General features: G+C 46.4%; 1 protein-coding gene across 1 annotated transcript; it reads left to right on the top strand.

Moving 5' to 3' along the window:
• LOC144134611 (uncharacterized) lies at nt 1-21419 on the top strand. The gene is made up of 5 exons (XM_077667492.1): nt 1-246; nt 2688-2817; nt 8550-8695; nt 11502-11634; nt 19860-21419. The coding sequence occupies exons 1-5, from the start codon at nt 195-197 to the stop codon at nt 20110-20112; spliced, it is 714 nt and encodes a 237-aa protein (XP_077523618.1). The 5' UTR covers nt 1-194; the 3' UTR covers nt 20113-21419.
• The last annotated feature ends 1848 nt before the right edge of the window (nt 21420-23267 follow it).

The raw sequence follows: 23267 nt of genomic DNA, 5'->3' as shown, positions 1-23267 counted from the left end.
CCTGCATACTAATTGCGGGCCTTGTGCGCTTCCAAGGTGACGGTTGGCGCACTTTCACTCGTTGCTTATTTTTGCTTTTGAGAATATGTTTACTGTTCGTTGGATTCCTTTCATGAAGACGGTACCGAGAGTCTATTAAAAGGAGCCAGATATGTGATAGCCGGGCAGTCGGATCTGGACAGCGGCCTGCCACGATGATGCCCACAAGCGCCGTCGGTTTCTTGTTGCTAGCGGTGTCCCTCACAGGTGAGTCTCCTTGGCAGCGTCAGGGTTAATGCGAAGTAGGCTGAAAGCAGAAAACGTTTAACGAACCTCCGCGCTTAACGTGGCAATTATGGCTGGTGAATCAACTTAGGATAACTGGCAGTTAGGTCGCCACTCATTTCGCAATCGTGTGAAGCCCTACCAGAGAAAGTTCGCGAGAAAACCCGGTGTACCGCACTGAGGAGTGCCTTTCGAATCTCTCATCCGAAGAGACTGCGCATTTTAATGCAGAGAGATGAGAGAGCGTTTAGCATAGCAGTAAGAAGCAATGACCAGGTCAATCCAAAGGTTTGTCTTGACCAAGATGCAAATAAATGTTATTTTGCATGCTTGTTTGGCGTGGTTGCATCTCTCTTCCAAATTTAAGCGAAATCCACGCTCTTAAGAGTTAGAAAGGCAGTTAAGCTGATGAACATGACAAGAGGCGCAGGCACGTTTCCATGTCACGCAGGATCAATTCACTTCGGTGCACACGCACCTTCCATTTAGGTTCCCTCGATAGCCTCTTCTCAAACTACATTCGTATTCCCCGTTCATTGTCTTGTCAAAGAACTAAATATTGTATTAAATAATCGGATATAGTTGTGACAAAATCAAAATCGTAGAGCCAGTAACTATAATTGCAGCAAAAATTCCTAAAATTGAATTTAAGAGGTTGCTTTTATATTTACCTTTTGCCGTCTTTTTCGCGAAATCTTACTGTCATCTGTGTACCGTTTTGCGCTTGAGCTGACGAGTAGCATATTGTTCTTTCACGTTTTCAGTCGACACATTCTATTCATTCTGCCCTCTCTTTACGCTCAAGGCAATTAAAGGCATAATTACCTCGAAAACTGCGTTTTTATATTTGTAAATGCCTTTTTGTATTTATTGTTTCAGTATAAGGAACTACTCCCTTCCTTGCGTTAAACAAGTTTCTCTCTGTGCTTGCAGACAGTTGAAACTAATTCTGGTACGCTTTGTTTGTTGTGCGCAATTGACTATTGTGAATGTTTTTGTTGCTGTACTGAGTTACTATGTATGGACGGGATTTGTTCCCCTACTTATGTCATAACCCCACCGGTGCTGCAGTATTTAGAATAAAAAGTGTTCCTGGTGTTAGGCTCCACGTTTTCCACGTGCAAATTGCCACTGCGTGAAGCTCGCGCATAAACAAAGCTTTTGCGAGCGCCCCTATTTATCGAAAAAAATAGGGACATGATTTATTTCCCTCACCCAAGGAACTCATCACGTGTTTAAGGGCTTTACAATTTTTGTCAAAATGCTCTTTCGGTAACAAAGTTCTGCTACAGTATGACTTTTCAATGTATACCGCCGTCTGCACGCTTAACATGAAAGCTCGATTGCGCATCCTGCGTTGATATTACAGCCGCTGAGCGCTGGGCGCCGAGTCCCACACCATGCTGCATGTTGTGTTTGCGGCGGTTGAAGCAAGCTCGTGCCATGCTTCCACTCTAATAGTGTCTCAAGCCCAGCGGCCGATAGCCAGTGTCGCTAATGTCCGTGGAAGACACGCATTCTAGCGTTCGTGTTAAGCGTGCTCACGATGGTACATCTCACAGATCGTGCCACAATTTACAGATATGCGCATGCGCGAGCTTAGCTAGAGTGTTGACAACGTTTTAATAAAGGGTTAGCATTTGTAAGGCCCGCTCTCAGCAGTGAAAAGAGGTGGTGTTAATGTACAGGCGGGTATAACGTTACAGTGGCCTGATGGCTTACTTTTTTCATGGAAAGTGTTTTATTTCTACCAAAATAGCAATCCAGAATACAGTTTATGTGTTTCTGTAGCGATGAAAATAATTTGTTTTTTTTTTGTTTTTTTTTCTCTGACAAATTGAGTTAGCCACATTTTCAAAGTTCTTTTATGTGCCTCATCGGCACACCTTTAAGTTTTTTAACTTGGCTAGACTAAAAAAGAACGGTACCATCGGCGCAAACAACAAAGTATGCCAGGTTATTATGTGTTCTGAATTGTTATTATAGAGATTGAATACTACTGGCCCCAACTTTCTGCCAGTCAACTGCGGATTAGCAGGGAATAAATCCGAATACATGGCTTTTATAACGGCAGCTCACTTATTTCTGCGCACAAAATTAATTACACAAATTCAGAAAACATCCCACCAAAAAGTTAGCAGAGGGCTGTTTCAGAACATAAAGGGAGGGAAGAAAACGCTGGTAACACGTTTAAATTCTTTTCTTTTTTTGTCAGGCGCTTTTATAACTATAGAGATTGATTTCAGCCCATGCTTTCATTCCTCTCCCCGTCAAGCGCTGCTGCACAATGCACCAGCGCCTTCTTTTGCCTTGAAGGAATGCCAACTTGGCCATTGACAAGTCTCTGAGAAAAACACTCCCGTCTTAGGAGCCCTTGCCCAACGTTTTTATGCGCGTGCTTTGATCGGTTGTTCTTGCCGCAGGTGAGTGCCGGGCTCCGCTGAAAGCCGGATGCAAGTTTGAGACTCTGCGCCAGTGTGGCGACGACTACATTCCCTTCGGCAGCACTGCCCAGATCGCCGCCTCCCGCCAGGGGTTCCAGGACAAATGCGCGTGAGTTTAATACGCGGGCACCGCGTCAGCCGCTTCGAACGGGCCGCCTCGATGGCCCATCAACACTGCAGCAAATGTGGGTATTGTGGATGTATGCCTGTGTCCTGAACAGGGCGTAGCACGTAATGACAAGTCCTTTTTTTTAGCGAGAATCACGCATTCACCCTAAAGGTAGTCGGGTTGGAAGCGTGAATAAATAGGAGCTTTGATAAATCTCAATACAATTATAGATACAATGCTCAAACCAACAGGGATTAAATGGCCTATAAAATATAGGCGCCAAGTGCAGAGTAAGAAAGTAAAATACTAAATTTCCTTTGCGAGGCTCAGTATTTTCAGTGCGGAACACAAGGAGCGCTCGGGGATTTGCAGGAGAAATTGGTTGGTAAAAATATGTTAAGAATTGCTTCCTGATGTTATCCAGGACATTTTTTTTTGTTTTTGACGTAAGAAGGTTGGTGGGGTTACACAGTTGCACGGCGGTGCAACGAATCTTTATGTAGCGAATTCCTCGATATTGGTCGTTTCAATTCCCCAACGCCACCTCAATTGAAGCGCGTATAGTTGAGAACTTCATGCAGCGAATGTGTTGCGGTGGCTCAGCTTGATAAAACGAACTCCCTACAACGACAATCTGTTACCTAGTGCTGAGTAGGTTGAAATTTTGCAGAACCACGCCAAAATTTCATGACGATAGAACACGAACTGCTAAGAGAGGAACGTCAGGCGTCACAACGCGCAGTGCTCCAGCGCTGTCGGCGCATCTAGGTGACAAACGCAGCAGACTCCGGTGCTTTCGCTTCGAACATCACAATACGTGGCACTGCTCCAGTTCATGCTTAGAAGCAGAGATATATAATAGCTCACAGCAACAAAAAAAGGGGGGGGAAGGCGACGTCCATCGTCGTCGCGTGGTTGCTCGGGAGTGGGGACTGCGGAGAGCACAGGCGACGCAACGAGGCAAGGTCGTTTCTTGGGGCAACGGGCAGACAAAGAGCAGGAACGTTCGGATGGAAGTAGGTGCCTGCGCATGCGATCTAGCGGCAGCCCGGCCACGGTGGCTTCGCCTGCCACGCTCTACCCACCTGACTCGTAGCGGCGGTAGACGGCGGAGCGACTGGAGCAGCAGTCGTGCTATCAACGCGATCGCGAAACGCTTCTCCCCGTTAATGAGTTCAAGTGCCGCAGATCCACTGCAAACGTTTTCAAAGCGGTTTCGCTTAAATTTGATTCTTATTTCAGTTTCCGTTCGGCAGTGTCCTCAAAGGAAAGTTTCGCGCCGAAACCCTTCATTAAATGAAAAATCGCGGGGCTTTGTCAATGTCATTACATCCAGGTGCACCTGCAGTAGTGTTGTAGTGTAAAAACACGACATTACGCATAAGTTACAACCATGTATTGAATACGACCTCACGGTTTAGAAACAGACTCAGCGCGCTAAAATTTAACCGTGAATTCGCGGCGCAGGGTTATCTAGGTCTGCTAAAAGAAGAGAACGCAGAATCAAACTCGCATCGCCATCCACGTCCACTTTTCGTTAAGGAGCTTAGCGTTATACAGCCGTACAACAGCCTTGAAAATCACTGCTTCGCCGGAGCTCCTAACTTTGATTCGTAGGTGAGCGAATTAATTGCGCCAAATGAGTGACGCACTTTTTCAAAGACGTCCACATCCTTCACGATGTCAGTGTGAGTGCACGTTATGAAATCTATTTCATAATGAGTCTCGCCATATGTGCTTTTCCACGTCCATTGCCTGGTGTCTCGTTTTTCGATGCGACATCTACTAACAACTCCCCGCCTGCTATTCCTGGAGCCCTACGCCATAGATGGCCACTGCCTGCTCTCAAGCCTGCTTCTTTTCTACATTGGGATTGAAATCACCCATGAGCACACAGCGCTCATCCTGTGTCTCTCCTGCTCCGGTCATCGAATTTGCGCTGTTTGCCTTTCAGTATGTCCACCAACTCGCACGTTTAGCTGTTTTGCCGATCAGTATAGCATACAGTGTTTTTGCTAATCTCACTGCCGATCGCACGCCTTCATAGAAGCTTTTGAAGATTTGGTCATCATGGCTGGATGTACCATCATGAGTTTGCACCTCTTATTAAGCCTGATTACGATAACTGCCACGCTCTCGTTAATACTATCGACTTTCTCGACGTTGGCAGCTATATCCTTTACTTTTACTCTTACCGCTAATTAAATGATGTGCGTCTTTCTTGTTTCCTCCTGTCCTCAACGAACCTAGCCCAACGCGAGAACTCTCTATGTATGGTTACTCCACCTCACATTACCGAGCGCCTCTATATTGTGTAGTTTCCAGAACACGCACACGAAATTTAGTGTTACTATTTAGGCTCTTTGAAATTCACTTCTTGTTCTCCTTTTCTTGGAAGAAGGTATTCAAGATCCGCGGGCTATCTCTGCAAGCGAACTTGAATAATACCCCTGTCACACGGCCAGTTTCAATCACCCTCGAGTCGAGGGTCTTCGAGATTCTCAATCGCCATCGAACTCGTCACTGCTACACGGCAAATCTCAATGGCCATTGAAATGGTTCTCGTGTCTTACGCCACGGATGTGTGGCGCCACAATCGCTACATTGGATTTTGCAAAAATAACGAAAATATTTGATAAATGTATACTAAATGCTGAAATACACGCATACGCGAAAGTCGTTCAAAACCCTTTTAATTGCACTTACGCGACGGACATGTGCAGACACTGCTGTAGCCACTCTAATAGAAGACGACCCAAAACCAAGCCAGTCCAACTGCGTCGGAGCGCTGCTTCGTCAGGCTTAAGACCTGGGAAATCGCTATGATATCTGAAAAACAAGAGCTATTTGTCTCTTGAAAATTTATGCGACGGTAAGAATGGGCAAATCGAAGGCGAATACAACAGCTTAGAACACGATATTGCTTTGAGGGATTGGCGACGAAGCTGTTATCGCTGTGAAGCGGGCGGGCAGGGCGCCGCCATGTTGTCAACGTTAATACGCAAGCAACGCAAAGACTCCAAAGCAAAATTAATGCGCTTAAAATCAGTCTAATATAATTTTAGAACAATTTTACAGACTGCTTGCATTAAATTTTATGCGAATAATGTATGTTCATGTTTTTGTACGTGAATGTGTCGTGTACAAAAGTGCGCTTGGCGCCGCTCGAAGCAACGCTAGCAGCCTTGGGCAGCGCTCGAAGGCCCTCGAAATCTCGATGGAGTTCCGTGCTGCTCCGTTGACTAGATAGGCTATTGACTCGATCGCCATTGAAACTGCCCGTGTAGCAGCGCTCGATCGCCTTTGAGTCGATAGACTATCGGTTCGAGGGCCCTCGAAATGCCCGTGTGACAGGGGTATTATAGCCGCGCTTCCCGCTTCTGGTCATTGACGCTGTGTCGTCCGCCACTGCCTGGTTGTCTGCCTACTTCATGCGTACCTTCCCTCCGGACTCCGTACTGCGTTTTCACTCTGTTATTGCCGATTCCCCTTATTCATAGAAGCTTTCGACCAGTTCGTCATCATTACATGTAGCGGGGTAGGTCTGTTCAACTTTCCATTTGTTTCTCTTATTAATTATTACGCTATCGACCTCTTCCCTCTTGTTAATGCTAAAGAACTCTACGTTTCCGGCCATTTTAATATAGATCAAGAATCCCACACTATCTCTCGCAGGCCCGCTAAACCACGATAGCACGGAACTGTGACCGCCCCTTAACAGTGTATACGCTTCATCTGCACTTCTAAGTTCACTGATCCGTATAGCATCCAATCGAATACCCGCTAGTTTCTGGAACAGCACTTGATATTTGAGATTCGTTCCAGAAATCGTATACATGAAAAGGGAATGCAATTTTACACCGCATAAGGGTGTCTTGATGCGAAAAACTGTCAGCGGACCTCATAATTAGGAGATAAACAAAATACGTAAAGCAACACAGGGCCCGTGAACAAAAAAAGGAACCGTGAATCAGTAGACGAAAAATAAATGGTAAAAAAAGGCAAACATCATATAAAAGTGATATGATGTGGCAACGCAAAAATATGCATAAACAAATACGCTGTTTTAGAAAACGAACAGTAAATAACATAATTACAAATAATACATTGGGTACAAATAACATGCATATACAGCACAGTAAAGAAATAAAGGCAGATTAAGAGCTAAATTAAATTACACTTCTAAACAAGTATCGCGTCACGGCGGTTTTCACTAGGCTAGCCTCAGTAGGTAAGATTGTAGCGTTAAGCGTTGCAGGTTCAGTTTTTAATACCGACCTGCCCGAAGAAGACATTCTCAACACCCTCCGCTGCGTCACAGGTCTGACCGCCGCTTTGGTCAGTTGCTCTGCAGCCACTGGGGACTAAAAGCTAGCGGTTGAATGGTTTTTCATATAGAAGGCGGAGTCCAAGTACTACACCAAGGTGGTTAGTTACTCTTCTTATGAGAAAGTGCGTAGTAGGGTATAGTTTCCGACATCAGGACACAACTGAGGCCAGATTTTTCAATTTCATCGATACTAACTTTTCTATATGAAGTAGAATCGCTCAGCACTACAATTAAAACATTGTCCGTTTGCAAGCAACACGGATGCTCCACTTCTTCGCTATCACTGCTTCATCGCTGCAAAACGCCGCGTTTATAAAAAAAAAATAGATGGTGCCTTCCTGAGCGGCGATAACAACAAGTATTACCAGTGGCATTTTAGATGGCAGTTTCTGCAAATAAACCAAATGGTATTATATTTATGAAAGGTGTACCTACGTTGCCGTATGTTCGCTCTGATAATATTACAGTGCTGCGCTTTCTCCGCAATGCTACTAAAAGAAGCCTGCATTTCTATCGAATAAACTATTTTAGGTCGTGAACGAATTACGTCGCGGGAATTTTAATACACAAATCAATTGTACCACAGACTTAGTGTGACGACTGCTAGTTAAAATGCAGTTCCTGAAGAGCCACCGGTTTCGTTTCGGCGCCCGCTTACTATGGACTGCTTCGCTGAAAGTGGCCACAGCTGCCACTGAGCTCTGCAGTTTCTTCTTGCGGCATATTTCCTGCCCCTAAAATTATACCCACCGTCTCCTTGCCTCCCACATCGAACCACAGAAGGTAAGAACGCAGACGTTCTTCCGTACGTGTCGCCTCGGCCTATGTTCTGCCATTCTCTGCAAGCTACGGACGCCACCTGTGGTATGAACACTGGAACGTTCACCGCGCCTTGTCTCTCCAAGTTGGAGATAAACATTGATTGACCTCATGATATTTGAAGTAAACTCTAAGTTCCTATGCAGCACATAGATGATTTTTCTTTGCTTTAACTGGCTCAGCTCTACATATTCATCACATTCTTCAAAAACCTTCCAGGCCAGAAAACGGTGATCTTCGTTCTAAACATAAGGTTTGTTAGATCATTCGTGTTTATTATTCTTTGGGCCCAGGAAAAACATTTGCAGTACTTCTTTTGAAGACATAAGAGGTAAGAGAATAGATTACAGCTATTGAGGGAACACTATAGACTAATGGTTGTTATGGTGTTCTTTCATGTGCTCCCCTTTCCGAGAGCAGAGCAAGCGGATAGAGTATCATAACACGGGCCTACTTTCGCACAAAACTCGGTGCTGTCTTTTAATAAAACATATAATTGCATGTAAATTGTTTGACATATAAGATACGTGTTGAAAGTCCCACCCAACAACTTACTTTGTTGCCTGTTTTTCTCTGTTATCAGACAAGAGAAGAAGCAGGTCGTTTGCACGCATCAGTTCGTGAATAACTGTTTGGAGGGTGCCCCACACATCGCGGCGCTGATGGCCTTGGACTCATTGCAAGAAACGTTGGACGGCGTCTGCACTGCTGGTTCGGATGCGTACAAAGGTGTGTTTTGATCTGTTCGTGGGATGCAGTAGACGGATGCAATCATGGTGCACCAGTGGTCGCGGTGTTTTCTCCCTGAATTTTTTTAGGCGTGCGTGGTAGTGCTATTCTGCGGAGTTTGCAATCTTGGTATACGGAGCTTTTGCAGTACATTTGCAGCTGCTGATGATGTGACCATTGCCGTCGGCTGTGGGCGAAAATCTGAAGACTCAATGTTACATGTAGCAGCGTCGTACCTGAAAGTGACCAAGATTTTTATGAAATGCTCTGTGTCCTAGCCGAAGCGAACCTGGTGGGAGATGCGTGGTCTAGTCTGGAGAATTTCTCTAGTTCTCCAAAGTAATGGGATTAGAAAAACGCAGAATTGACCCATTGGCACAATCTGAAGAATAAAATTCGTAGCTCTAAGCTCAGCGGCTACGCGCAATGATCAGAGAGAGCTGTTATGGGCTTGATTTAGACATTTAGCCCTGCATTTGGGGGTAGAATCTACAACATTAGCCGAAAGGGAAAGCCTAGCCGCACTAATGTGAACGACCAAACCTGTTCTGGCCATGTGTCGCCTAGGTTGGCAGGTAGAAAATTTAATTGAATTGAAATAAATTGAATTCAATTATTTACATTCATTATTTCAAATCAATAAATTAAGCTGAACTGAATTATGTCACGAAGTAACCAAAGGATTAAAGCTGATTTTGTAGATAAGAGGGTAAAATTCAGTGCTCTATGGCTAAATGGAAGCGTCAACAGGTTTCACTGTAAAAAAACAGCATAGCCACAGGGACAAAAAATTGGAGGACGCTGCTTCGGCTTTAAGAGCAGGACGCGCCAGCGTCTAGCAGCGTTGCCAAGGGATTCACGGAACGCCATCGTCCGTTCGGCGCGACGCCTTGCCTGGAAAATTTAAGGAAAGGAACCATATCTTGCTGGACACCTGAACCGCGTTTTAAAGCAAGGAAAATGCATATAAATTTTGTTTTAAGGAAGGGAAATGACGCCTGTACGCATATTTAGGTGGACGCCGGAACCGCTCATATGTGAAGGAATGCACCATTCCAAGACAACACCGTATTCACTAGTCGCGCATTTGTTCATTCCGAACGATCGAGCTGGCGAGCCGTGGCGAGCTGGCGTGGCGTGGTTCCAGCGGGTGTGAAGACGTTTTAAAGCAAAAGCTTTACTGGCCGCGAACTCGCGATTTCACCGTGGCCGTGCTCAGAGGAGGCAAATGAAGTCACAACGGGGGCCTTGCCGCGAATATTTCTCTCTCTCTCTCTCTCTTTCTCGCTCTCAAGTCACAACTGCGCATGCGCCATTTGTAGCACCGAGCCACAGGTGTTCGCCTGCCGCGCTGCGCCGCGCCTTTCCTCAAAATGCAACTTTCAATTTTCTGTTTTCTCTTTCTTCTTTTCCTCCCTCCTTCTTACCTTTCTTTACGGCGCGGTTCGGGTGTCCATCAAGATATGTGAGACGGTCACTGTGTTTCGCACGCTCGCCGCGCCATCTGGCAAGACGTCACATCGCGCGGCTCGCCGCCGCCGCCGTTTGGTATGACGTCACACCACGTACCTCGTCGTTGCGCTCTCCTCCGATCGCTTCGCCAGCTGCGTCGCATGCCTGATGACATGTCGGAGGATTGAAAGAGAGCTTGCGTGCGCCACAAACACCCCAGTCGTGTCGTCTTTAATGCGACAACAACATAGCTAAACAACCAGAATATTCTCGACTTACAATCAAGATTAACCAAGGCTAACCATGCTATGTCAACTTTCGCTACGTATATCCTGGCATAGTTGAGCTAAGCCAGTGCCAATTTTTCTTCAAGATGCACACTGGTACGTTGCCGGTTAAAACATGGATGAATGAGATGGGATTAATTTTCCCATTGGGTGTTGACTGCCTTTTGTGTCACTAACCAGAGTCAATAGAACACGTGTTTATTGATTGCTGGGATGTCCTGCTCTTTTGGGGTGTGCTCGAGCGTACAATAAAGACTTACCCTTGACGCCGAATGGGATACGATTCCTGGACGTTGAGCCGGATCTTTATAAATACCATGTAATTTTCCTTCTTGGCCTGCGCAGCATTTGGCGAAGCAGGATGGCTGTACCACACTGCCAGGAAGATGTGCGGTCTGTCCTACATTACTTCAAAGAAAACATATTTAAGCCGCGTGAAGTGTACAAGGAGCTATGTTTTGGAGAGGAGGTTATAGAGTTGATGGGAGAGTTGTGTTCTCTGAAACAGTTTTGATTTTCTCATGTGAGTTAAACACATGTCCGCTCTTGATGTTTCAGAGTGGAGCGCAGAACATGTTTGTGATCCGTTGTAAACTGTCAAAACAGGCAATAAAGACAAAAAAAAGCTGGCGTGGCGGGGTGGTTAGCGTGCTCGTCTCGCACTCCGGAGGCCGTGGTTTGATTCCCCAACTAGAGCAATTTCCTGCTCAGCTTTATTTATTAAAGCTTCTGAAATTTTTCGCTCAAGGCCGACGCCGCCGACGACACCGGCTTTTCGGCGGCACGGGGCGCTTAACGCCATCGCATTAAAGAGACAGGACTTCACCAGTTTTCTTTTTGGTCCCTGTCGATGGGCCGTTTCTTTTTGAAAGCACAATCAGTACCTAACTAATTGCCTAATTGTTCAAAGACACCGAAGAGAGGCAATGCTAGCTCCTGCTTGCATTGTGCGCATGGCGGCATCCTGCTTGCCCAGAAATTGAGAGAAAGGAACGAGCGGGATGGCCTCCGTCTTCTTTTAACCATTATTGTTCGTTGCGTCCATGTTCGCTCTTTGTTGCGCTTAGGGTACCACCGGGCCGCCAAATGCATGAACACCGCTGGCACGAAAATTCATGCCTGCCTTCAGGACCTCAAGGGAACCCTGCAAAAGGCCGTGATCAAGGCTCCCTCCAAGCAGCTCATCCCCTACAACTGCTGGTGAGCACAGGCCGTTTTGCGATGTCCCAACGACAGTTCGGTTAATCGATCGAAAGGTGCATCCCCCGCCTTAAAGAAGGCATGGAGGACGTCGGATCGACTTCAGTTCACTATCCGCAGAGTTAAGCCGACTATACATCGAAGCGGCTGCCTACCACCCTGTGGTGGAGCTGATTTTTGGCACTTATCACGCCTAACTTTGTTCTTTGGAAGCGTTTATATAAGTATTTGAGCTGCTGAACTGGCTGCTTTCGCATCCGTCAGTCCAAAACGCACTGCTGGTGTACGGAACCGCCCCTTAGAGCGTGTGGGGGCAGCTGCCTCGATCTCAGAGGATTTGCGCTCGAATCTGCGCGACAACCATAGCCGGAATCAACGAAAGTGAGTCAAAGAGAGATGTGCATTCGGTGCCTACAAACTAAACAGAAAGAACAAAAAAACATAAGCTGTCCTCTCCCTTTTATAAAACGGTGAGCGCGAAATGACAGCTTACTCCATTTTAACTCCAAATAGATGTATTCATTTTTCAAGTGTAGCTTTCGCCGGTGGGAAATACAGAGAATGTGTTGGAGTCAATGGTTCACTGAGCAACAAAATTTATTCAGCACAGACACGATAAAAAGGAATTAGGAATCACTTATGATCACACATGCAAAATGTTCTCCAATATAGTGCAACACGGGCAAATCAATACCTGAGCGAGGCTACAATGACGAGAGAGATCGTACAAGAACAGTGCACACACCCAGGAGAGAAACAAAGAAGAGAATTTTTTTTTCACCGCGAACTGCGACACTACAACGATTACAGGGCAACGGAAGTGGGCATCCCGAAGACTGGCGTGTGCAACCTGAGTAGTTGTGGTTGCTCGAGTGGTATTTAGCCTCTGCACTACCGCGGCAGCGCATTCCTCAAAGCAAGCAGACTACGGCACGGGCTGTCCTCCGGCGCTAAATGTCCTTCTGGACTCGCCGCGTCTTCGCGCCAAGGCAGGCGCACACATACATCCAGAGTACAAACGCTCTCTCACCCTCACACTGGGACGCTCGTAGCCATTGGGAGATCGAGGATATGTCTTTGAGAAGGTTTTAGCAGTCTCTTAGAACGGGCGCCGCCGCTTCCGAGTGAGCTCGAGTCTCATCACGCACTCTCCGCCGGATTTCATGAATCTGGATGCCAGAGTGAAGTGAAACCTCCTACAGTTCGCTTGGGCGATGAATTGCTTAAGGCACAAGCTAGAGACAAGATAGGGAGTAGCGAGGCGAATAAACCTTTGGGGGCACTCGCGTGTGCGATAGCATCACCCAAGAGCCCGAAGTAGCGTGGATAGCGAGGCGCGAGCAGGGAAGCCGCAGCGTCCATCAGCACTCGCCGTCTGGCGACGCTGGTGTTAGTGATAAGGTCAATCGAGAGCCGCGGCTGCGCCGAGGTCTTTCTGTTGCTCACACTCTAAGGGCCCTGCTTGCTCGCGGATGTGTGTATCTTCGCTGCCGAAAACAGCAGGCCTATGCGTGTCCCTGTTTAGAGCGCTCCCGGGTATTAGTTACCGCTCTCCGGGCCGAGCTGCAGGATTCCAGCCAGCCAGGATGCCAGAGGCCAGAGTGAAACAAGAACCATTTCGGCATGCTCACTGCGCCCAGCAACAAAACGACAGCGGCAAGCGCTCCGGTTAGCCATTTATTGCAATCAACATTGTGACCAGCCGACGGCGGCCTCCCAATCTAAGACGAACGCATTATTAAGCAAGTACGTTTAACCAGGAAAAAGGAAATACCGAATGATCTGACGCGAAGCAATAACACTGGAAAAGCGTCAAATATTTCATCATAAAAGCATTCAGGCAAAATCGCCTCTGCTTAAGCACGTTGCTCGCAACAGATTACCTGATCGCCTGTTCAGTTTTTTTTCTCTGCCGTTCTCTTGCTTTCTGTGGCGCACGCGGGCTAGTTTTCCTCTGCGCCGACCCGGCTTAGTATATAAAGCAACAATTTTTCGAACAGTGGTACACAGGATATATTATTCGTTTATTTGTTGCAATGGTACTTGTTGTTTACTTGTTGCAATGGCTGAATTATTTGCCCCTTAAAAGTACTTACTACATATTTGAACAAATGCAATCAAAAGAAATGAAGGAAAAATGTGCCATAAGGGCGTTACAAAGGCATTAAGCAGCTATTGGTATGGTGATAGGCTTGCCTCATGGGATCGCGGCACACAGCTACACCCTATAACTCGTGAAAAAAAAGTTCTTATAAGCCTGTCGAGACCGAAATGTAAGTACATAACCATAGTGCTACATGTAGCTTCAAAACGTTCAGCATTATTTTCTACAAATACTGTGAACACGAAAAGGGTACAGTTATAACTTGTAATTTATGAACAAAAATACATAAATCGCCATATCCTATATAACGGCAGATTATGCAACGAAATTCTGTTCACATTGTTAGGAAATGCTTAGTTCAGGGATGCCTGAATAATGACTTGATCACTTTGAAACTCAGGCGCATGCAAGTAAACCACACAAAAAAAGAAAAGTATGAATGACAGTACAATTTTGGTGTAGACTTGAGCGAGATAAAGTAATGACGGCAAATGTAGAGGTAATATTACAAAGCATTCCGCGGAGTTAAGTGAAATTCAGTTTTTAAATTTCACTTAAAGCACAGGAATGGAACACAAATGCTGGTGAAGAATTCTTTTGCGTTACTGTCCTCGAAGAGAAAGAATTAGGGTATAAATTAACGAGTGAGTTCCGAGAATTTTGTGATGTTAATTGCTTCTTCTTAGGTGCTTTACTTGTCTGAGAACAAAGTACAAGGAGCAATCGAATTCGAGGCCACTTTTTAAAAGGTCGAACAAGAGTTACACGGTCAAGGGCGGACATTCGGCTAGGGGTGGCGTATTATTCAGACGCAACAACTTCGTGACACAGTCTGGACTATACTGTACGTATCAGAGTAGACAAGTATTTTTCAAAAATAGGATTTTAACGGTAAAATATGGCTTTTGCAACATAATATTACCAGTGCTGGCGGTAAACATGGAGTCGGCGAATTATCTTAAGTATTAAGCTGGTTCACTAGTTTCTGATAATAATCGTTTTAACTATAACAGCTAGGAAACTGGCTCCAATCATACATTTGTAGCCGTTCGTTAGTAATAGGCTTACAGTTTTCAGAATTTAGAAAATGCCATTGTCCTCGGTGCTGTGGCCCGGAAAAATCTGCCTACATCGTGCCAAAATGCAAGCCCTTTCGAAAAGCCTGCTGGTAAAGCAACCTTTCCTTTGCACGTAACTAGTCAAAAAAGAAAATTTTGTTAAGCCACAGCACCAGGGGAATTGCATTTTATAAATTCTAAAACTGATTCGGCTATGAGTAACTAGAAGCTAAAAATCTCTACTTGCCGCTAGGCGCCTAACTCTGCTTATTAAAAAGTGAATTATTAAAAATTACTTCATTAGTTTACCACTTCAGACGACTCACTGGATTTTTTTTATATCCTCCGGCACTGGTAATACTGTGCTCAAAAAGCCATATTTTTACTCCAGGAAACCTATGTTGGGAATTACTTGGTCTTCCCTGAAACACACTGTATATCTCGGCAGTTATATCGAGTTGGTCTTCTTTGCACGGAATGATGATTTTTATAAATTCTCTATCTACGAAATCCGTCGCGGTTGGTTACCATGATGCTCGGCACTGACCCGAAAAACGCGGGTTTGATACCGACCGCAGCGGTCGCATTTCGATGGAGGAGAAATGCTAGAGGCCCGTGTATTCTGCAATGTCAGTGAAAGGTAAATAACCGCAGGCGGTCGAAATTATTCAGACCCAAGCGCTACACCGTCGCTCAAAGCCCATGTCAATTTAGGACGTTAAACCCAATAAAATCAGTGAAGCGCCTTCTACGGAATCTCTATGGATGCGGGCATATTGTAAGGTTGGGTACACTTAAGCAAAATGGGCTGTGGATTTGGTATATTACGTTGTAAGGTTTAATGATTGTCGCAAAACCTAGTTTCTTTTCAGCAGCTGAACAAATTTTCAGAACATTGTTTTTCCCACATAATGGCTCAGATATCAGGAATCCCATGATCTTAACTGTGCATGCTATGGCAAATGCGGTAGAGCCGAGCTCATAAGTGTAGTCATGGGTATGTTCGGTAGGGAGTCCTAAATTAAACTATCTTATTATACGCACACAAGGAGTATGGTTAGTGTGACCTTCAAATTAAATCCAACGAATATATTGAAAATTTGGAGCATCAGTACCCTAATAAACAATCAATATTTCTCAGTCCGAAACCCGAGGGAAAGAAACGGTGCCGAGGATCCATATAATATAAGAAAAACCTAATTTCACAGCGTATAGTGACTGTTGGCGTCAAAGAGGAAGGGAAGCGCGCTAAGCAGGAGCTATGTGTACAAGGAAAAAAAGGCAAAGGCGAGAGTACCTTTTGTCCTCATGAGAATTAATCAACGTATTAGTGCTCACGCACTAATGCGATGGCAGCCGATCAAAATTGCCCGTTATCTCTTCCCTTGTCTATTCGCAGCTGGCGTAGCGCGAGCAGCCCGTCGCTCATCGTCCTCTTCTACGTAGCACTAATCCGTTCTTTTGCAACTACTGGGATGTAAACATTGTCCGTAGATTTTTGAGAGAGAAGCTCCGCACAACTGGCACCACGTGAAAAGCTTGATTCCTAAAACGCGTCTGCGGCCGTATGAGTCAGTGGTGGTCGTGGTCGGAAAAGTCAGATACCGTGAGTCTGACTATTCCGGGACATACACTCTGTCCTGCTGCACCGTGTGACATGACCTCTAACAGCTTTCAATGCCAGTCGCGGGTGCTGCTGGCCAGTGGCACGGCCACGACAGTATGAATGCAGAAACAATGAGCTCTCATTACAACTTCGGCTTTAATTCTGCGTCGTCTCACGTCACACTGATTGAAAGAAGATGGGCTGCACTGGAAACCACCGTCAGTCGCGATTATCGTGTAAATTTTTTTTATAAGAGGCACAATCGAATATTGAAGTTATTAATTAAATTCAGAAATAAAAGGCTCAACAAAGTATTCTACTCACGCTGAAAATAGAAAATATTTGCCCATCCCTAATTATAACCTTGCATCTTTAGTTATCCATTTTTTTTTCAGTAAGGTTACGGAGGATTACGTGAAGATTCAACAAAGAAGCTAAACCTCTGAAGGGCTGCCACCTTGATGCTAGACAGAGAGAAAGAGGATGTAATGTGGTGAAACACAGAGAGGTAGGCCAGAGCAAGGTGTCTGTTGCCGGCTACACGCCACTTTGGAAGGCAGAGGGGAAGGACGAGTGAGAGTGAAACTGGTAGGTGAACCGGTCATTATGCAATGAGCTACGGGGGTGATCAAGAGAGTGCATACATCCACGTACACAAGAGTTGCCACTTACGTCGTAACACATATCTTAGGGGTAGGCGTCGATAACATAGTGGGCATATCCTAACTAGCAGATATGAACTAGCGAAGAAGTAGAGATAACACGTTAACAACTGTGCGAAGAACATGTGACCAAGAAATTATTGGTACGTCGACGTACACAAAAACTACCACACATGCAACTATCTTCAGCCTGTACTCCTAATCGAGTTAGATGGTCTTCGCGCACGGGATCGGTGTGCAATCTGGCAGCGTTAGCGAGCGGGACAAGCACCACTAATAAGCTGACCGCTATCGTAAATGAAGAATTGGTTTCAGATACAAAAATATATCGATAATAAAATAAAATATAAAATATAAAAAAAACGTTTACTATCCTCCCTAAAACGAAATCTGAGCGCAGCTCTGTCTGCTGCGGCGGCGTGAACGGCAGGTTCTCGACGGCGCTTAGGTGCTAGTCCGGCGGCGTTGAACAACCGCATAAAAGCATGCGGCCCGCTCAAAGGCGTAATAGTCAACTCCGAAACTTCTACAAGTGGGTGGTGGAGCTCAGAGAGAGAGAGAGAGGAGGCGCCGCAGCACACGTTTATTTACCTCCCTCTCCTTCTGTATTCTCGGGAGAGATCTAACGTTTTCGAACGTCTGTCTGTCCACGCGCGCCGCCTCGCGGAGATTGGATTGGAAAACATTTAATTCGTCAGAAAAGGCAGAATGCAGACGATCCGTGCTAGGTGGCTATCAGTCCACGGCTGACAGCGACCTGGGTAGCCCATTCAAAGACCCGGGTTTGAACTCCCAAGTCTGAGCTGACCAACACGGCCTCCCACTGCTCGAGAGTAGGAACCTGTATTAGAGATTTCGGGGGTGGCTCCTCTTTGCAATTGCACAATAGATGATCATAAGTGGCTAAATCACCACATAATGTACATGCAGGATCGTATTCACAGGGGTAGAATTTTGACAACAGGTAAGGCGTCATGAAGGATCGCGTCTGGAGTCGCCTCCAAGTGGTCTCCTGCTCCTTAATAAAGGCTTTGTCTGGAGGAGGGAATATCCTCCTTTCAAGTTTAAAATGATTAGTAATATCGTGAAATGATGATAGGCCGTCCTTCGAAAAACTCTCAGCAACGACAGCGTCTCTGCTCGGCTGACGAATCCTCGAGCTGTTATGTGTGCCGCTTCATTACCAGGGTTCCCCGAGTGAGCCGGGACCCATATCAATTCAATAATTCTGTCTAAGTCTTTGGTTTGACCCAATATGCTCATTGCTGCCTTAGAAATTCTGCCCCTCGCATAATTGCGTATGGCAAATTTAGAGGCGCTGAGTATGGTAGTAGCTTCTGTGTTAATGATAGCAAGGGCGATTGTCGCCTCTTCTGCCGTTTCCGAGGATTTCGTTATGGTAGTGCCGGAGACTATCAGTCTACCTTGCGTATCCACCGCCGTTAGTGCGAACGCTTGTTTCTGGGGATATTCTGCGGCATCTACATATACTGCATGTTCATCTTGGTTGTATACGTTGTGTAGAGCTTTTGCCCTAGCCCTTCTCCTCCCCTCGTGGTGAGCAGGATGCATATTCTTAGCTAGTGGCTTAACTCTTATTACCTTAGCCATGCGTTTAGGTATCTGTGTTTTGGTATCTTGGGGTGGCAACTGTATGCCTAGTCCTAAACGATCAAGTATGGTTCTTCCTGCTTTGGTGCGGGAAAGCCGGCCTCTCTGCATTGTTAAGTGTGCCTCTGTAAGCTCGTCTAATGTGTTGTGTACTCCCAAGCCCAGAAACCTTTCGGTGGAGGTACAGTTCGGTAGCCCTAATGCTACCTTTTATGCTGTTCTAATCATAGACTCTACTTTGGCTTTTTAACTACTGTCTAATTTTAAGTATGGGAGTGCGTAGACAAGCCTGCTTATTACAAATGCCTCGCGGAGAGTGGAGAACCGGGTGCCCCGCGCTGGGACATGCCAGAGGGAGAGAGCGCCTCCCGCGATCCCATCGCACCCGATCCCACTCCTTCCTCCCTCTGCGCTCGGTTACTAGTCCGACGACGACGCGCCTGAACCCACGAACCGGCAGCTAGGAGCTGCGGTCTAAAATTTGTAGGGGATTAACGTAGTCAGACCGAGCAGCCGCGCGAAAGCAGATGCACATTCTACAATTGGAGGGGTACTTAAGCTCCGCCTTAAGTGTATGACGCGATATCTTTAGTTGGTTAATGTCCATATATGCATAATTGGTCGTTCTCTACTTAACATTCATAGATCCCCGAGAGTCTCCACACCACCACCAGCCTAGTGGCTAGCGCAGCGGTTAGGAGATGTGCCAGTGCACTGGCAGGTGGCTGTTCCTGTCAGAGCCACCCGTAGGGATTGTGCGATCCATGTTTGTCTTCCAGAGCAACCTCTCGCGCAGCTGGCGCGAAGCTTCTCCGAACTTACCCGAGCTTCCCCGAGTTAGTACCGGAGCTTACCCGAGGGTTTCTAGCCAATGCACAATATCGACGCTCGTCGGAATTTACCCAAGCTTACTCAAGTTACTACTCGATTAACTCGGATAAACTACGGTAGTAACTCAGGTTTCAGGACAATGAAGCAACATCGTACTTACGGGCAACCTATGTACGATGATAAGGTTCCTGGTCCGTGTTGGTGAGTGTAGCAGTGTTTTCGCAGTAAAAATATAAAAAATCTTTAGTGAATTGAATTGATGATCGTTAACTGTTGAATTGCTCAGCTTCGCAGCTATAATCTAAACTTGTAGCTGGTGGAGCGCCCTGTTCTTTCATACCTTGCCCTCGCAGTGCTTATGGAGACATGGTCGACTGCGTCGGCAAGGCCCTACTGCCGTGCGAAGGTGTCGGCGCAAAGGAGTACTTGCTGGGTTTGATGGACAGGGTGATGGGCAAGACATTGAAATTGGTGTGCACCGATCACCCGAAGGGATCTGCGGCCTGCAGGGCTTTGCCCAAGCTGGTCCCTCTAGGCCCCAGGGACCGCAAGGTGGACAACTATGTCGAGCTCCTCATCAAAGCAGCAGCCACGATCGAGTCGTAGCTGACATTCTGAATCCAGCCTATGTCCGCCTATATGTGCGTATATCGCTCTGCGCAGTAAATTCCTTCTCTGGTTTACTGTAAATGAAGCTGTTTCCTTTATGCAGGGTGCTGAACTGGAATTTTTTGGTTTCGATTCGCGTTCGGGATAAGTTTCGGGTTCGGCTCCGGAGCAACATTTCGCTCCGGTTCAAACAAGTTCGGAGCCGCCCGAAGCCGTTCAGATGGCTCCAGGACAAAAAAAAAATAAACAGTTCTGAACATAGGTGTTCTTTAGTCAACTTTGTTAGGCTATTGCTTATCTGTGCGACATTGCCATATAAAATATAAAGTGCACAATGCGAGATCTTTTCACCTTACCCAATTTAATTTACTGTCCGTGGCCAAACCGTGTATAGGTAGCATTTTACGACAAGAGCCGCAAAATCAAACGAACTCAAAATTAATGTAAATCGGGTATGTCCATTTGATGACATCCTAAGGCGAAAGTACGTGGGTTTTGCATCTACAAACCCTCCAAATTCAGCAGTTTCGGAGAGAACCTCGGAAGGCCGTGTTTGTTGGCAATTTCTTTTGCGCAGAAAACTAACGGGCCGCAGCTCGACCTGACCCTCCGCAGTGGCTCAGTGGTTAAGGCGCTCGTCTACTGAGCCTGAGTACCCGGGTTCGAACCCGATCACAGCGGCTGCGTTTCGATAAAGAGGAAACGCAAAAGGCGCCCGTGCGCTGTGCGATGTCAGTGCCCGTTAAAGACCCCCAGGTGTTCAAAACTATTCCGGAGACCTCCGCTACGGCACCTCGTTCTCTCTTTCTTCTTTCACTCCCACCTTCTTCTCTTCCCTTACGGCGTGGTTGTGGTGTTCACTGACATATGTGAGGAAATTACTGCGCCATTTCCGTTTCTCAAAAACCAATTTTCATTTTCATTTCAGCAGGACCGCCGCATGAGCCCTCTACATTAACGCACACTATTGAGGGAGGAAGCTGTCCTGTATCGCAGCTTTATACAGACAGACACGTTTCCGACGTCCCAAAACTGACTTGTCAGTCACCACCTGTGTGGTGTGTGATGTCAGTGCACGGTAAAGACCACCAGGTGGCCGAAATTATTCCGGAGCCCTCCACCACAGCACCTCTTTCTTCCTTTGTTCTTTCACTTCCTCTTTTATCCCTTCCCTCACGGCGCGTTTCAGGTGTCTACCGAGATGTGAGACAGTTACTGCGCTATTTCTTTTAGGCAAAATCGGATTTCCCAATTTTGCTCGCCCGGCGCACCTCCAACATACACCATTTAAACAGCCGCCCCCCCCCCCCCCCCTCGACATTTTTTCGCATGATATGTGAATATGCGAGCATCCGCCCATCCTTCGCCCAAGAAGCACATCGTGGACACACTGGCTTTCCTTACAACCACGAGCTTATCAAACATATTTCTTTTAAGTCACCTGTTCGATATCGCCTTTGTGGTTCGCGTTAAATACATTAAGCTCCTACAGCCCAGAATATTCAAAAACACAGCTAATCGCAGCTCCTCGCTGGTACAATGTAAAAATAAGAGTCTGGTCTGTGCTGACAACGTCACACAATTTTATTGTAATAAAAAGTGTATGATAAAAAGCAAGCTTCAATGGATTGGGAGCAGTACGTATGTGCACGGACAAAAATATACATCTTCGCTGCGACATTGCGCTGCGACATTGATGAATGTGCTGCATTGCGCGAGGAAGAAGGTACGCGCGCTACATACAATTTTTGTGAGTTTCCTGAGGTTCCATCAAAGGGAGCCTTCGCGTCGACAGAATTTTTTGCTCCCATGATAGAGCCTGGTGAATCTGTCGTGCACGTTTTGTCCCCAAACTTGTTTGCAAATTTTTATTTTTCAAGACCACAAACCACCACTTCCTGGGAGCAGTGCTTAATAGGTGTCTAAGTACTCATCCATGTCTTCTGAAAATGGCCGTTAGAAAATTTTGTGCTGTTACATTCGGGGTCACCACACTCCGCTTTTCTTCCTTGCGGCCTCTGTAGAAGGTAGATGACAAAGGTTCTGATCGGTCATTACTTGTTGAGCCATATACCTGTAGCCTCACCTAGCTTTTCTTGACGGCAATCTATTAAAGGGAGTTCCAGGGACCTAGATAAATCGGCCGCAAGAGCCATCTTTACACTTCTGCCGTAGACATTACGCATTAAGAGGTGCCTTCGCGCCAAGGGGACGTTTGTGCAGTGTGCAGTGAATTGCTGCTAGTGCGAGCAAGGAGAAACTATTGTGAACAATATAATGATTTGTTTCGCGTCGTGGTGCTTTTTTATTGTGGAACATACTTCAGGGGACCTTAAAATGACATTGAGATCACGCCTTATGCCATAAGGTTTCCGCATCTAGAGAGAGTCCGGAATTCAGCGTGAACTCTTAATGTTAATGGACAGTTTAGGGTCTGAAGAAACCACAGGATGGAGAAGCACATAGAACCATTGCGCTCATCGTGGTCACTGCTGAGTGACCAGTACATTTTAGTGCAGGAGGTATACGATCCTCAAGTACAACCTTCTGACTGGTTGGCCTTCCTTGGCGTGTGCTCCTCGTGGAATCTTGTTGTGCGGACGGTGTAAGCGAGCGATTGTGACGTGAGGTCATGAGCCGAGATCGCCGAGTTCTGCCCGGTCAGGTAAGGCGCGAGGAGGGTCAGAAAGATTACTGATATTCCATGCAACAACGATAAAAACAAGCCTCTGGGATGGCTGAGTAGATTCTGCTTTCGGCCACCGTCGTGAAAGGACGAGGGATGGCTGGCTCTTCGCGAGCTGTGATAACGGCCGATGCTGGCCGCGGAACATCGTTTTTGGACGATTTGAAAGACTACAGGATTGTTCTGCCGCCCCTGCCTACCAGAGAAGGACTGAAAACAATGGTTGTTCTTCACTGCGACACCGCTAGAAAGCCTTACAGGATTGAATATTTCCGCAAGGCAATGAAAGAAGCCGGCGTCATCGAACAGGTGGGCGGTATTGGAGCGTACCAGATGTCGCACGTCTGGTTAGAAAACTTCCGCAGCGAGGAGGACAATAAAAAGCTGCTCGACGCCGGGCATATCACTGTTAACGGGAAGACTGGCGTGGTTTTTGATCCTGAAAGGCACGAAGTGTGGCTAAAGG

Source organism: Amblyomma americanum, chromosome 5, assembly GCF_052857255.1.
Source record: "Amblyomma americanum isolate KBUSLIRL-KWMA chromosome 5, ASM5285725v1, whole genome shotgun sequence".
NCBI lineage: Eukaryota > Metazoa > Arthropoda > Arachnida > Ixodida > Ixodidae > Amblyomma > Amblyomma americanum.
This window is presented reverse-complemented; position numbering and strand designations above follow the sequence as displayed.

Excerpts from the sequence above, each read along its gene's own strand:
- LOC144134611 (XM_077667492.1), top strand. The coding sequence starts at position 195 with ATGATGCCCACAAGCGCCGTCGGTTTCTTGTTGCTAGCGGTGTCCCTC. Across the intron at positions 247-2,687 it reads GCTAGCGGTGTCCCTCACAG|GTGAGTGCCGGGCTCCGCTG; the intron begins GTGAGTCTCCTT and ends TTCTTGCCGCAG. Across the intron at positions 8,696-11,501 it reads TGGTTCGGATGCGTACAAAG|GGTACCACCGGGCCGCCAAA; the intron begins GTGTGTTTTGAT and ends TGTTGCGCTTAG.